Source organism: Caloenas nicobarica, chromosome 1, assembly GCF_036013445.1.
Source record: "Caloenas nicobarica isolate bCalNic1 chromosome 1, bCalNic1.hap1, whole genome shotgun sequence".
NCBI classification, from domain to species: Eukaryota; Metazoa; Chordata; class Aves; order Columbiformes; family Columbidae; genus Caloenas; species Caloenas nicobarica.
In genome coordinates, this window is record NC_088245.1 from 131,145,235 (window position 1) to 131,160,619 (window position 15,385).

A 15,385-nucleotide genomic window follows, 5' to 3' on the forward strand; every position below is an offset into this window, starting at 1 on the left:
GTGGTGTCAGAAAAATAAAATATATTGTTTCTTACAAAAATGAACTGTCGTCTTTGTCCAGTCCAGTTGTTTCTGTGTACATCAGACGGCTGGCCAGATGACTGTTTGCTCTTCCTCGTGATCACAGCCAGTGCAGAGGCCAGCTGGGGTAAGCTTTGGCAGCTCCTAAAAGTCTGGTCTGTAGGCAGCTGTGTGCACTTCTGTTCCCTTAATCCTGAACTGAGCTCATTTTCCCTTGGAGTGAGGTCTTCAGGACAATAGGGATGATAGTTACAGTCTGTCTTCTTCAATTTGTTGAGAGTCAAGGAGTAGATGAAACTTGTCGCTGTCGCTTCCTCCAGGTGAGTGTTTGCAGCGCTACAAGGTACGTGGTTTTTGAGCTTCCCTAAACAGCTGTGCCGGCCTGTTGAGTGCTGGAGTCCAGCGCTGTGTGGGGCACTGGGGCCGTGTGTCCCCCGGGGGCTCTGGATTGGGTAGGGTCTCTGACTGCCATCGCTCAGAGGCTGTGATAGTGGAGAACAGATGAACTTAAATAACAAAGGTGAGAGAGAAATTGTCAGCGAGCAGATTTTTATCAACGCAACCCTGCTGGGTAAATTGTTGCTTTATGGCAGTTCTCATCGATTGCTTCCTAATCCACTGTCTTTTCAAACTTGCCTTTTGAGAGCATTTCAGCAAGAAGGTTTTATGGTTTTGTCTGTGAGGAGTGAAAGACTGGATGCCGAAACACAGATCGGGAGTTGTGTCCCGCTTCTGGAGAAGACCGGGATGAGCCAGATGTGGATCTGTAGGGCAGGAAGTGGGCTCTGTGGCTCTTTGCTCTCTGGTCCCCCAGGACTGTGTATGGAGTGTGTAATCTCTGTTCTTCCTTCCACTTGCTGTTACTTGAAATTATTTCCGTGAGTAGTTTCCTCAAAGGACTGGCTATTAGCGTGAAACTTCATGTGGAGAATGAGTATCTTTAATATGTTTGTCTGTGAGAGTTTTTCGGAGTTAACTGATCCTTAATAGGTGGAAAAAGAATTGCTGTCTGTGGCCAGCTTACCAAAGCTTCATTGCTAGTCTTACAGGATGAGTGAAGCCATGCACTGTTGGAGGCACACAAGCCTCAGAGCCTTCTGTTGCCTGCTTCCAGATTCACCTTTGTGCTGTCATGCAAATTTACGATGATTTTGGGTGAGAATTACTCTTTTGACAAAGTGTAGGCTGTATGTTGTGGTGCTTCCCTCTAACAAGACAAGCAGCGTGCCTGGAGCACGGGCTTGTCAAGATTTTAGAAAGAGCTGACAATTGACACAGTAAGTGTTATTTCTGTAGAGTGGAGTTACCTCTTCTTTAAACGGTTGCACAGCTCCCTTTTGAGGACCTTGCATGGGAGTTGTCACAGTGCAGCCTTTTTAAGTGTTGCCACTTCTGGCATGACTCCTGACTGTTTTTACCGTGTTGAACAAAGCAAACTTCTTGATCGGCATAGAAATAACCTGGAGGGTTTGTTTTCTTAACAGTCTTTCTCAGTGCCTCCTTTGCCTGTTGAGGCATTTTGAACAGCAAAGGATTTGAGATGACTGCAACTTATTCTAGAAAAATTAGCATAGGGGGCTTGCTGTTTCAAAGGCACTTGATAGTGAAAGGATACACTTTAAAGATGCTGGATAATTAAAGTTCTTTCTCTATCTGCCTAACTTAATATGCTGGTATTTGGTATCTTAACGAGATTTTTTTCCTACAGAAAATGCAAAAGACGTGGATTCTCCCGAGTCTGCGTAAGTGCATTTAAATCTCAGTGGCATTGCCAGGTTTGCACCAGCTAATGGGCAGGAGATGCTGATGCCTTGGCTGGCTCCGGTCAGAAAACCAACTTGGTAGATGTAGGCTGAGCTGCTTTGTTTTGCTCTGATTCTACTTCTCCTGTTTTTTGCTTCGCAAATGAAAAAGCTTTCTAGCTGCCAGCCTTGCAGATTCACCTTGGGATCTGTAAGTCAGACTCTGTTCTCTCCTGCTTATTTAGAATCAATAGTAACTGTGACTCAGCTCTGGTAGTCATGGTGCAGTTGAAGACAGAAAGCGGGGTTGCCATTTTTGGTTTTCTTCCCCTCCCCCTCCTCTTTTTTTTTAAACTTTCAAATAATCCTCCTCCACCTTTGTTTGAAAGAATGAAATAGACTTTATTCATACAGGCTTGGCTGCTCTTCCTCTCTAGTAACATGGGAGGAAACAGTCTGCCGTTCAAATTATCTCATCCCAGATGGCTGCGCAGCCGGAGTGTGGAGAGACTTACAAGGTAAACCCAGCAGATGGTGAACTTCAGAAACGAGAAGTAACGCGCCTGCTAAATCAAAAGTTTAAGCTATTTGAAATCTGTTTGTTTTAAAGTAGTAGGCTGTTGCAAACAGGTCATCTGGGAAGTGCACTGGCAGTTTTGAGCATTGTCCAAATAAACTCTGGCTTTGTACCTGTATCACGGGCTAGCTAATCTACCAAAGAACATGACAAGCAAGTAGCCAGCCTTACAAATTTAGTCCTGACCTCCTAAGTAGTGTCTAATGGGTAACGTTTCAGAAGATAGACCAGTGTGTGGAGATCTAATCTGTGTCAGTCTTGGTTGGGACTTGAATGCATGTGATGCTTCTGGTACGATACGTGAGTCCTGACTTGGAGCAGACATGAGTGCCTGACTCTTCCTGAGGGTGTGAATCTTAAACACACTGCTTAGACTTGGAACACAGCGTTTGTTGTGCTAAAGCTTTGGGGCTGTTTCAAATACCGTATATGCAGGACTTAATCGTGCGATGCTGGGTGTGCTGACCATCTATTGTGCTGATTTTGATTCTGGTGGCAGAAAAATCTGTGTTTCACTGGTGGTGGTCTTAATATGGTGAATGCTTTCCTGATGCGGCCTTCGCAGGCTCTTGGCTGAAACCTGTTCCCTATTTTGATATTTCTTGAGGAGAAATGATCCAGGTTTTGATGTAGGCCTATATTTAGTAGAATGCACACCACTGTACCGATTGGTAGTAATTCTTAACCTAAAAAGGTAAATCGTCTTGCACATGTGCTGTATGCCATCTTTCTGATGAGGTGACCTTTTCGTTTAAAGAGCTTTTCCATTTTTATCCAGTCCAGATAGTTTCCAGTTATTTCTGTTAAGGCTGTTTGTTGTGGCAGATGTGTAAGATCTAGCTTTATCCTGCTTTGCTTAAGGTTAAACCGTGATATCAGGAGTGTTCTTCAGGCCTTAAAAAAAACCCAAACCCAAACTGCTAGCTTTATGATGTTGGTTTTATTGACAAATATACCAAGATGACTATCTTCTTGATCTCCTTTTCACCTTCAACTAGCAAACCTTTCGTGTCAAGAGATGTGTCAAGAGTCTTCATGACTCTTTATACGCTCAAGTTTTAAGCTTATGATTGGTTTTTTTTGAGTCAGAGCATGAGGCAGGAAAAAAAGCGATGCTCTTTTGTCTGGGATACTGGAAACTTTAAGATGTTTTACATGATGAGAAAACAAACCTCTGAATTTAAGTTGACATATTTCCTGCCAATTGCCTACTATAAAATGAAACATACTATATGAGGATAGGTTTGCAATACAAAATGAAAAAAAGTGCCTTTTAGGTTTAAGTTGACCAACCTGTGTTAACTGCATTGGACTAAAATAAAGGGAGGCAGACTAACTTGGGTTAGCAGCTCCAGCTCAAGTTTGAGGGAACCTGAGGTTGAACATGTCAGCTGGTCATGTCAGCAGTTCTGCTATTAACAGCCTAGGGTAAGGAAGTTTTGGATTTCTTTTTCTGTCCCCTGGGATTTGTGTCTTTCCAGTTCTTGCAAAGAGTTGGCTTACTCAGGCAAATGCACTGGTTTGTTGGGAGAATCTTGATTTCTGGAAATTCTTATTCCATGTTCTCAGAACGCCTCAGCTCTTCCACGCTGTGTTAGCAGTTCAGCACTTCCCACTTACCTGTGTCATTTGGTCCTGAAACTCATCTGTTGTCCCACCAACACTCTTCTGAAATCGTTATTTATGCTAGTTGTGATCAGAAATTACTCCTTCGTACTGTGGGCCACGACTACCATGGAGTTGCTCAGTGGGATGAGACCAAAGTGTGGCCCAATCACCTCCACATCGAGGGGATGGTGAGGCTGGAGTGAGGCACAGAGGGCATGGCAGAAACCCCCTAAGAAATGGGGGAAATAACTTCTTCCCAGCAGAGGCTTCGTCCTAGAAGGAAGGAGCTAACCTGTTTTTCTGAAGTCTTCTGCTGTTACTGAAATGTTGTGTTACCCTGCCTAGAGTGATTTATTTTAATGGTGTGAATGCAGTGCCCTTGAACAATCTTGTGTGTACTAGGACAGCTTGTTTTGCTGAGTCTGATGGCTCTTGACTCTATGTTGCCATTTTTTAACCTGGCTGTTAGTTGGTTTTGCTGGGAGATGCTCCTACCTAGCTCTTGTTTAGAAGGTATGTGAATTCCCATTTTTGTCTACTGGCATGGCCAAAGCTTCTGGTGCTGTTCCCTGATACCCCTTTCCCAAGCACTCCATGCCTCACAGTTTGCCATTTTATTCCTAATGTTTCCATCACCATTCTCCAAATGCTTTATACCATGTGTAAGAGAGAGCTTGATTAGAGCAGAACGCACTGTTCTTATGCAAGGGTAGGCCACTGATTTTTATATAATGGCATTATGTTTTTAGGCTGTATAAAAACTTGGTGGAAAATAACAATGTTTTGTTTGCTTTTTTGACAGCTTCTAATAGCAGTTCAGTGAGACCTCCAGCAATGTATTTGGTATTCAAATTATTCTGTTCACTGTGCGTGGTGTCAACATGTAATTGTGGTGGGGGCAGGCTAATGAAAGACTAGAGGTAAATCCAGCCCACGCTTCTCAGGGAGAAGGTGCCGTAGTGCCTCCAGTCACATATCTGCCAATGGCTTTCGCTAACATAACTGCAGCCTGTTTTTGCTAAGTGAGAAGGGGTAACGCAGCACCAAAAACTGCAGGGCCATTCTGAATAAATGGTCCTGCTATTTCAGCCTTTACATATCCCAAGGAAAGTAGGTCAGGATCCAGGTTTTATTTACTGATTGGAAAATGGGGATTTTGGCAACATAGTGATCCTTAGGACTGTCTTACAGGAAAAAAAGTGTCATTGTCTCAGCTAGAAGTACTTCTGTTGGCTGTGCTGGTGTATTCTTGCTTCAACAAGCGCAAAATAGATGTGATGCTGCGCAAAGCTGAAGTCAATAGCAGCTCCCCGGACTTCCTTGTTTAAAGCGCATTAAGCAGAGTTCACCAGGAGTGTGTGTTCTTGTGCTTGGCCCACTGTAGTTGTTTTGCACGTTCACAGCAGAATCTCCATAATTACAGGAGCGCGGGGAAGAGGTTTGGAGGCTTTCTGTCCCTTTTGGAGAAGTTTTGCGTGCACAAAAATGCCCTCAAGAAGATGGAGTAGGTAAATGCTATGCAATTTGGGAGGTTCATCCGTCTGCAGAGCAACCCTCCAACGTGATAGAACAAAGGGAACAGCGCAGTGGCTTCTGCAGGTCACCACACATAGAAGCCGTCACTATGTCAAAGCTCTCAAGTCTGGAAGCGCAGAGCAAGCTGGGCTTCATCCCACAGTCCCAGCGTATGAGGAACAGGTATGCTTTCTCTTGTCTTCCTGAAGCAGCAGGGCAATTTAAACCGGGCTGTTCTCTCTCTTGCTGTTTTCAGCCTCTCTGTGCTTTTGTGTGGCTACCTCAGAAGTGAACTCGAGCCATTCTGTTATGCCGCTTCTTTCATCTTGCTGCTAACAGTGAAAAGTGACACTGTGCCACCCTGTGTCTGGTAGGAAAACGTCACCTCATCTAAAATGCCTTTAAAATAGGGGAAGGCTGGGAGGATTATAAAGAAAAATAGTCAAAGATTGTGACAATATACTACTTTTAATTTAAGACAAGCTATTTATGAGTCGGTCTGCTGATTCCCCTCCATTTGGGAACACAGGTTATTGTACTCCTCTGGACTGACTGAGTACTGTGCAAGAACTTCTAGAAATTCTTCAAGTGGGCAGAGACCTGCTCTACATCCTTTCACCACTTGCTCCTGCGAAGACAAAGAGACAAAATCGCAGATCTCGTGTATCACCAAAGCCCTTTTTTTACCGATATGATGCATTCTGTGTAAGGGAAACATGCTAGTCAAGGCACAGACACAGAGAGGCAGAGGTTCAAAGTTTTTGCCTAAACTCACAGTAGATAAATAGTCAGCTCAACAGAAAAGATATCTGGGCTACCATGGATGTGCTCTAGGTGCTTTACTCTGTTTTTTATGCATGTATGACAAAACCAAAAGCCTGAGGTTTGTAAGATGAACTCCCCTGGGATCTTACCTCGCCATGATAAGTCACGCGAACGAACCACTCTTTGGATGGCCGGTGCTGATACAGTTCCAGGGTCACATCTGCAGCATACGGTGGCCACTTGTGATCAAAGGTGCCCATTGCCACCAGGAGAGGAATAAGGGTAACGTCATGAGAAGCATAGAGAATGAGCTTTCTGATAAAAAGGGAAGGAAAATAAAAGAAAAACAACCCAAACCTGAAATGTTAGTTGTGTTCCTCCATGGATAGCCAGATGCTAGTGCTACAATGGGGCATCCAAAGCTCAGGGCTGGCGTCTTGGTTGCACAAAGAGTAAGCTGCACATACAATCTACTTCAGCAAAAGCAAATAGGGCACTCTGGCTCTTCTAGCAGGTGAGCACCCATTCTCTTTACCCACATATTCAACATCTTTCTGAACCAGCTTTTCACTGACAGCAAGTCAATCTGTAACAATTAGAGAAAGAGATCTGCCCTGTACCTGGCCTTTGCAGCTGGAAATGAGGAATCTATTGCTTCTGTAATGTTCTTCTGTAAGGTACAGAAAAGGAGACCAACACTCATCTGAAGAACTTCTCTATAAAAGAAGCAGAAATAAATCTACTAGTTGCTAAACTTTCAAATAATTTTAAATGAACACCTGGGAACCTGCTTTTCTCTTACAAATTGGTAATGTACTGAGTGTAGCAAAGAACTATTAAATGCAATGGCTGTGGTTACTTTTTATTTCAGCAGTTGCATGGTCACCACAGAGATTCTAATGTCATTGCAGATAGGGAGGCGAGACATGTTAACAAGCAGTCTCATGAGGTGTGGCCCACATAATGGCAAACCTAGAAACTCCTTGATGTTCTCTATGCTATTATATTTTGTTTGCCTAGTTGTCATTTTTGGATGCATGATTTTCAGCTAGGGAAGATGACTGTAGTTGACTGCAAAACAACAACTGAAGTGGTTGAGGTCTTCGGTGGGAAAGGGGGGGTGGGATTGAAGAAGGGGGCAGCTATATTTAAAAATTAGTTTTTATGCCTGTATTAAACAAAGGGGAGATCTTTAGACAACTTCTTGTGTGGAAAAAACCTCCCTCTACCTACTTAATATGTTAGTGGAAATGCAGAATGAGTGTGACTCTGGATCTCCTGGGTGTTGTGGGAGTGCAGGAAATCAGTCTTTCAGTACCCAAGACCTCTAACACAAGTTAAAGGAAAGGCTAAGGATGACTGTCCTAACACAAGAGGCAGTCCTGCACCACCGCCTGAGAAGAGCTGGTGAACGTGGCAGCTGTGAATGAATCTGAAAAAAAAACGGCTGCTAGGCTAGCAGCACAGCCACCTTTACAAACAACTGTGGAGGAGGCAATTAACTGCATGTAGCAACAGATTCTTTTGCAAGTAGTTACATGTGTGCAGGGCCTGGCATCACCTTTTCCACTAGCATCAACACTTCTCAGCCCAGCTGCACAGGTGCCATCCCTGGGCTGGAATTCGGATTGCTGCTGTGCCTCTGCAAGGGCAGCCTCGCCTGTGCAGCCTCAGTGCTCAGGCTGGAAGTGTCTCCTGTTCTCTTCTGCTTTTGCCTCTGACGCAGGTTCGCTTAACCGTGGCAACAGAGGCGTTCACTGCCTGCCTCAGTGGCTTACTGCGTGGAGACCACTCTCTCCACGGCTGTCAGCAAAACAGGACCTAAGCCTTGGCCTCCTCGGTGTGGACTTTTTTTTTTTTTTTTTCCTAGTTTATGTTCCTGTCTCAGGACACTGAACTTCACATGGAGATGGCTGAGGCACAAACCTCATGAGGGGGCAGTAGCCTCTGGTGGGGGAATGCAGCAGATCAGAAAGGACTTGTATCTGCCACAGTAAGGTGGTATAGCTCCTCCGTCCTGGGTAATCCTAAGGTGACCCCTAAGGCTGGAGGCGGCATGGACACAGGCAATCACCTTGAGCCGTCTTCCAGAAGGAAAAGCAGCGAGTCAACAGATCGACGCTCAACTGTCTGCTGAAAGTTCTTCAGCACAGGGCAGCTCGGCAAATCGTGCACCTGGAAGGAGAAGATGCAGCAGAACAACAGGGTTCAGCCCTTTCTGAACCCAGCCTGAAAACATGTGGGTGACTGCCCACAGAAAACAGCTGTTCACGTCACAGTATTTGTACTATGGTATTCAAATAAGGAGTTCTAGGATGGTTTTAAACAAACAGACTTTCTCCATGTACTAAAAGGATGGATGTTTGTTCTTGAGTATACATTTCTGTGTGAAGGGAGTGTAAGGCCTTAAGCTATTCAACTGTCAGACGGACCAATTATGATTAGCTCCAGCAAAGAAGAGGTACTAAGGGGTGTACAAGTATGCCCAAAAATATGCCCGTAGCAGAAGCGACTTGATTCATGGGTAGTATGCTGGAACCAGGATTAAGATGTCTGGTAGGTGCTGACTGCCAGAAAAGGGAAAACACCTTGTAATGGGGTAAAGCAAGGCCCAACTGCTCTCTTAGCTCTACTTCATTACACATGAAAGAAATACTGGACTTCAAGGTAAGAACATAAATACGGGAGATGAGTCTTCATCATAGAGCAAGGCTGACTCCACATCTTGCTTTCTAAAAAGGCCATGCTATTTCTAGAAACTTTCTGGGCTGCATAGAAAGGCACTGGGGTACCCACTGGTATCAGCGGGTGTTGGCACTTGGTGGTTTTCTCCATATAGAGAGAGAGAGAGATATATATATATATCCATATGTAGGTAGATGGATGTTTCTTTCTGTGACAATGCAATAGAACTGCTCAGCTCACCTGCTCTGCCAGAATGTTATCAAGGAGGAGAAAAAAATCCACAGACTTATCACCATCAATACCTATCTTCTCCTTAATTGTTCTCAAGTCATCAGAGATACCTGGCTGTTGTGAAGCATTCTTCAGCTTATGCCTGTCAAGAAATTAAGAAAACAAAACAAAAACTTTTCACACATCAGACTCTCTATCTTTTGGGTTTTTTTTGTGACTCCAGTCCAGTGGAGTTGTCTCATATCAGTCAGGCATAGAAGAGAAGCACCACAGAATACTGAGGGATTCCTGATGTTTGGAGTTGCAGAGCAGACAGACACTGTCTAGATTTCAAGGACTGTAGCTGGCTATTTGCTCTTGCAGAGGAAAAAATAAAGATGAGATGTGAACACCCCAGAAGTGGTTCCCATGAGCAAGGGCTGTGTATCAGTTAACAGATCTGGTCATACTGGAACAGTACAAGTCTGTGTCTTCAGGGAGTAGCCTTTAACTGGCTCATGAAAGAAGAAAGGGCAGAAGGTTTGAACTGATTGCTGTATGGTGTGGGAAAAGGGAAACACCTAGATAATCACATGTAGCTTAAATTCACCCCTCATTTTGTTCGAAGCCATTTGCCTCTTTACCTTGTTTTTTATTTTTAAAAGTTTAGCTGAGGATATCCATGCTGGCCATGTACATTAAGCAAAATATGTTGCATAGGTTTTGTTTCCTCTGACCCTAATCTGTTAGGCAGAAATGTTTTTTTAAGTTTGCTTTTTATTTTTTTTAGGAACAGCTCTAGTTTCTGTTTGAAATCAAATGTGCTAGAAGTTCTGGCATAGGTAGCTTGTGAGCTCAGGTGGTGCTTCTTACTGCAGCTTAAAAAAATCCACCTCGACATGGTCACAAAACGTCCTCAGCTGGTGGGCTGGAGGGGAGGGAGCAGAAAAGCTTCCAATTTACTCCCATTTTGGACAGTTGATGTTACTAGAGGAGGCTGAATGTACTGCTTCTATGGGACGCCGCCTCAGTGCTGCCAAGAACAACCCTTGGCCTGCAGAGTCGAGTGTTACATAATCAGCTTTTGCAAGTGAATTCTGACAACTCTTGAATTTTGGACAAAAATATGCTAATGTATAATTCAACCAAACTCTAATACATTTGCCTTTCTTGTTCAGTTTCCACTCCATGCCTAACCTGGCACAGACATTTGGGGTACTTGATTCTGCAAACATGACTGTTCTTTCTAGGTAGCATATTCCTTATTTTACTTCATTAGTCTTTGTTAAATGTGTCAAGGCTGCGTATATTTCAGTTTCTTCAAGGTATAAAAGTGACACAAATGTTGTAATAACCCCCAAACCAGAAGCTGAATATAAAAAGGAGGCCCAGTATGTTCACACTTGAAAGGCTCGTTAAGGAATGTAGATGACATTAATTCTGCCCTACAGCAATACCGCAGAATAGCTGTACATTAGTTACTAATGAGTGTTTGCTAGACACAGACTAAATTAAATTGGTCTTTCAAGAAAAAGTCTGTTTTTCTTCTTCTGGTGCCACTGCTTGGTATATGACTCCACTCACCGAGTATTTTACATAACTAGCTAACCATGCCCAAAGAACAGTAAGTGGCAGGGGAAGAAATTGGGAAATGGGAAGCAAACGTGCTGTTTTAAATTACTACTGCTGAAATGAAACAGCAGTGAAATCATATGGGGAGGTATGGCTGGCAATTACCTGCTCAAGCATTTCAGGCGCTGGCAGTTGTGGTAATTGGGGTAGAGGATTTCAGAGCTTGCTTCATCAGTGACAATGACAACAGATCCTGTGGAATGAGAAAGAAGTTTATGTGATCACTAGTGCATCTGTGTGTCTTTAGACTGCTTTAATCACTCCCACAGGCTTTGTGCTCAAGTTCATTGCTGTCAGCTAGTGATTCCCCCTGAGCTATCACCTGCAACACAAGCCACTGTGCTTGTTTCTGTGCACACAGCATTTAATTCCACAGAGATGTCTAGTGTGCACCTTGTGAAGATTTCAGTTGTGTGTTCATTTTTCTAGTATTTGTATGTGACAAAAATTAGCTTCTATGTCACGAGGTGTAAGGAGCTCTGGTATTTGTTCCTGGAACTGAATACAGAGGGAGCAGAAGCAAGATCTTCAAAACCCAGAGTGTATTTCTAAGACATACAAGTAGCTGTCAGCTGTAGGATACAGCTGAAAGTTACTCCAGATACCAAACTTGTAAAGGATCTTGGTACTCCTATGGTTGAGATACTTTAATTTTTCTGAGAAACTTTCTTCAGATGTGCATCTCATGAACATTGAATCTGGAACTTTTTGCCCTCTTGATTCTAAAGCAGGTTAATGCTAACCTCCTCAGTAGCTCTGAAATTGCAGGATTTGTGGCAACACATCCAAGCTGAGCATCCCCAGAAAGCTACACAAAGAGAGGGAGCAAGTGACAAGTTGATAAAGAACTTACAGAACCAGGAGAGTAAGGGGAAGAGGGTCAGGAGTGAAGAACTGGGGAAGAAGCAAGAACCAGGAGCCAGAGAGAGCTGGGATGTGCGAGGTGGTATGTGCATCTAGGGAAGACTGAGAAAGGAAAGGTGCTGGTCAGAAGTCTCTCCAACCTTCTTTCTGCTGTTGGTACAGCCCAGCTAGGAGGCACCGTGTGGACTCCAGATTCCGGAATATGTTGGTGGAACGGATGCTGAAAGAGAGAAGTGAGTTTGTGAGGTAGCACTTTCTCCACCTGGATATGGCTGCAGCTGGGGAGGACTTGGTGGAACTAAGTGTTCTGCTTTCACTCAGGCTTTGGAAACCTGTGGTGGAATTCACCTTGCCTTGCTATAACTATCTTGAAGAATAGACATCTCTATCTGAACAGCCCTTTCATTTCCCTTCAGAGATGGTGGAGATAACAAACGTGTACTTCTCTGGTGTGATTTTTATCTCATCCTAAACCAGACACTCCCAGCATTATTGACGTGAGCAGCAGGGGTACACTTCAGCTCACCAAACTTATCTATGTAATCTACAGCAAGTTAAATTGTGCTCCAGAAATACCTGTTTCTCTTCACGCACCATAAAGGTGCATAATACTGCTGTCAATGGCTAAACGTAGGGTGAAATGAATCTGTCCCTGGCATCCCTCTCAGGGCTGTGGGAAGCTGGATGGTTTGTGTCATGAGCGAGTTCTAATGGCGGGCTCTCCCGGCTAAGCAGAGATGAAGGCCCAGGGGCCAGCCAGTCTGCTGTATGGTGGAGAAGTGTATGCTGGTCAGAAAGCTTCCCTAGCATGGGGCTACTCACTAAGGAGGAAGCAGGGGAAGGTCCAGAAGGGAAATGAGAGACTCACAAGACCTCAGCAGGCTTAAAGGTTGGTGAGAGAAAGTTGGCTTCCTCCACATAGCTTCTCCTCAGCCTTTGACCCAGGGCAAACATCTGCTGCATCCCTACTGTTGTCAGCTGTCCTGCAATTGCACCACCCTAAGTGCAAAGAAAAGGAAGGGTCTCCAGTGGAACATGGAAATAAACAGGTCTCTAGAGGGAACATGAAACCACCGTGAGAGACTGCTTCACCTTGAGTGTGGTCTTTTTGTATTGCTCCTCATAGGGCGAGGGAGGTTGAGGCCCTCCATTTAGGTCAGTCACCATGTAATCAAACTTAGTCTGAGCGGGTACATCTAAAAGAGTGGGATGCCATTCCACCTGTTTAAAAACAAACAAACAGTACTTCAGCGGAAAATGAGGACTTTCAAGAGCATTAAACCAATGCTGGGGTGTTATTTTGTGCTGCCTTGCCAATAACACAACACAGACCCAAACAGAACTGATGTCTTCATCCGGCACATACAGAAGTGACAGCAGTGCTGCACCCTGGATTTGCTGATCTGCTGTGCATCACGCACAGGTGATGCGCATGAAACACAGGACTTGCTTTCCACCCCTTACAGGAGAAGAATCTGTAGGAAATTGCTATTGCTGCTGTTTGTTACACGCTGAAAGGCTTCTTTAGCTAACTACCAGAACTAATAGCTGCCAGCTCATTAGAGGCCTTGGGGAGACGGATCAATTGCAATGACACCGAGGCACATAAGCGCACGTTGCCAAGCATCTGTTGTAACGTGCAGGGGAATGGCTCAGCACTAGGCACTAAAGACCAAAGTCCCAGAGGCTGCAGCCCGGTGATGCCCACCGCTATGTCCTTCCTTGGGGGGCTTCCTGCAGCCACCACGGAGATGGTTCCCTCTGCCGTCACCCTCCCTGCTAACAGGCAGTGGGACCATGCTATTGCCATTCTGCTTTACAGAATCACAGAGTGGTTGGGGTTGGAAGGGACCTCTGGAGATCATCTAGTCCAACCCACCTGCTAAAGCAGGTTCACCCAGAGCACATCACACAGGGATGTGTCCAGGTGGGTCTTGAATGTCTCCAGAGGAGACTCCACGACCTCTCTGGGCAGCCTGTTCCAGGGCTCTGGTACCTCAAAGTAAAGAAGTTTCTCCTCATATTCAGATGGAACCTCTGATGCATCAGCCTGTGCCTGCTGTCCCTCATCCTATCATTGGGCACCACTGAAAGGCGTCTGGTCCCATCCTCTTGACACCCATCCTTGAGATATTTATAAACATTGATAGGATCCCCTCTCAGCCTTCTCTTCTCCAGGCTGAACAGACCAGCTCTCTCAGTCTCTCCTCGTAAGAAAGGTGCTCTATGCCCCTAATCATCCTCGTAGCACTCCCAAATTCCCACGTTTTCCCCAAATTTACTCTCGGTAGCGCCTTGGAAGTTGAAAACCAAAACAAAACCAAACCACAGGCCGATGGAAGCGCAGCCGCAGGTCCGCAGCGGCCACCCCGCCGCCCCTCGGGCAGCCGCCACCGCTCCGCGGCCCCGCCCGCCCCGTCACGTCCCCTCCTCACCGGCGCTGCCCCCGGGAGGGGCCGCAGCGGGGTGCGCGCCCCGTGCCGGAACACCACCTGCACCAGCTTCAGCTCCAGGTCCCGCCGCTCTCTGCTGCTGCCGCCGCCGCCGCCGCCGCCGTCCTGTCCGGCGGCCGCCGCTGTCCGCCGCCGCCGCGCCCACAGGGCCAGGCCGCCCAGGAGGCCCAGGCGGGTCCCCCAGCCCATGGCGGCGGCGCTGTGGCTGCCGGCACCCGGCGGCACCGCCGCGGGGGCCGACGGGAAGCGGAGTCCTCCCCGCTGGCTCCGATTAGCAGCAGGGGCCCGCGGTGAACTACAACTCCCAGCGGGCACCGCGCCGCGGGGGCGGGCTTGGCGGGGAAGCCGCCGTGCGCAGGCGCGCGGGGTCGGGCGCGGCTCGAGGGGCGGCCCCGCCCCGCCCTGGGCGGGAGAGGCGGGAACTGCGGCACCTCCGCCCCGGGGCCCCCGGGAGCCGCAGCCCCCGGCGTGGGGCGGCATTCGGGCTTCGTCAGCGCCTCCTTCTGCAGTGGAACAGCGCTGTCGCCCCGCAGCCTCCCTGCTGGTGGCTCCCCATTCTCTCCCTCTTTTTTTAAATTTCATTTTTCCGCGGGGGCGCGGCCGGGCGGGCGCTTGCTGCGGGCTGACTCGCCGGGTGCGAGCGTGCGGCTTCCCCGCAGCGGGGGGGTCCTGCTGCGGTTTGGTTTTCTGCCAGCCTTTCCCCTCCCTCCGAAGGCACGTTTGGCCGCGGGCGTGGTGTGTTAGGGTGCCGGAGCCCCTCCTCGGCCGGCGCATTGGGTTCGGTGCGGAGGGAACAGCCTGCGAGGAGGGACAGGGGTCCCTGGGTGCCTCCCCGCCTGGCTGCTTGCGCCTTTCTGTTCGCAGCCAGCGACCAGGGAGGAGGCTCTGGGCAGGGTGTTGCGTTCAGCTCATGTGTGGGCCAGTCACCCCTGTACAGCGCTTTGCTCTTCTCATCGGCCTGCGTAGCTGTTGCACGAGCAGCAGGAGAAATTTCCCTCCCGTTCCTATCTTAATGGTAGTGTCTTGTTGACGGAGAGAACATCATCTTACCCCTATAGCTTTTTCTCTCCCTGCCCCTACTCGGCCACCCCATTCACATGACCAGCAAAGGTTTGCAGTTGGTTCTAGATGGTGCGCTGGCATTTTGTTTAAATGAGGGCTTTTCCACTCTGAGTTTGCTAAATAAGGTCATTTTCAGTTTGAATGCCCAGGCGCGGGCACCCCAAGAAGGGAGCAGTGGGCCTTGAGCTTCTCTTGTCTGACCTCTGGTTTCCACCACAGCTTTGGGAACCAGCACAGCACTGGCCTTGCCA

The 15,385-nt window shown here is 47.0% G+C and overlaps 1 protein-coding gene across 2 annotated transcripts; it reads right to left on the reverse strand.

Annotated features, from left to right (window-relative positions):
* Positions 1-5,078: 5,078 nt before the first annotated feature.
* On the reverse strand, positions 5,079-14,277 carry ACP6 (acid phosphatase 6, lysophosphatidic). Of its 2 annotated transcripts, XM_065642620.1 has the most exons (10): positions 14,055-14,277; positions 12,712-12,840; positions 12,488-12,618; positions 11,760-11,839; positions 10,861-10,948; positions 9,154-9,286; positions 8,303-8,403; positions 6,849-6,944; positions 6,378-6,543; positions 5,079-6,091 (listed from the first exon to the last, which is right to left on the reverse strand). In XM_065642620.1, the coding sequence occupies exons 1-10, from the start codon at positions 14,259-14,261 to the stop codon at positions 5,951-5,953; spliced, it is 1,272 nt and encodes a 423-aa protein (XP_065498692.1). In that variant the 5' UTR covers positions 14,262-14,277; the 3' UTR covers positions 5,079-5,950. The 2 variants fall into 2 exon arrangements, with proteins under 2 accessions (XP_065498692.1, XP_065498699.1); XM_065642627.1 differs by lacking the exon at positions 6,849-6,944.
* Between the last annotated feature and the right edge of the window lie 1,108 nt (positions 14,278-15,385).

Coding starts and splice junctions, on each gene's coding strand:
- ACP6 (XM_065642620.1), bottom strand. CDS start 14,261: ATGGGCTGGGGGACCCGCCTGGGCCTCCTGGGCGGCCTGGCCCTGTGG. Junction 12,619..12,711: donor ACAAAAAGACCACACTCAAG/GTGAAGCAGTCT, acceptor CTTTGCACTTAG/GGTGGTGCAATTGCAGGACA. Junction 6,544..6,848: donor TTTCCAGCTGCAAAGGCCAG/GTACAGGGCAGA, acceptor CCTTTTTATCAG/AAAGCTCATTCTCTATGCTT.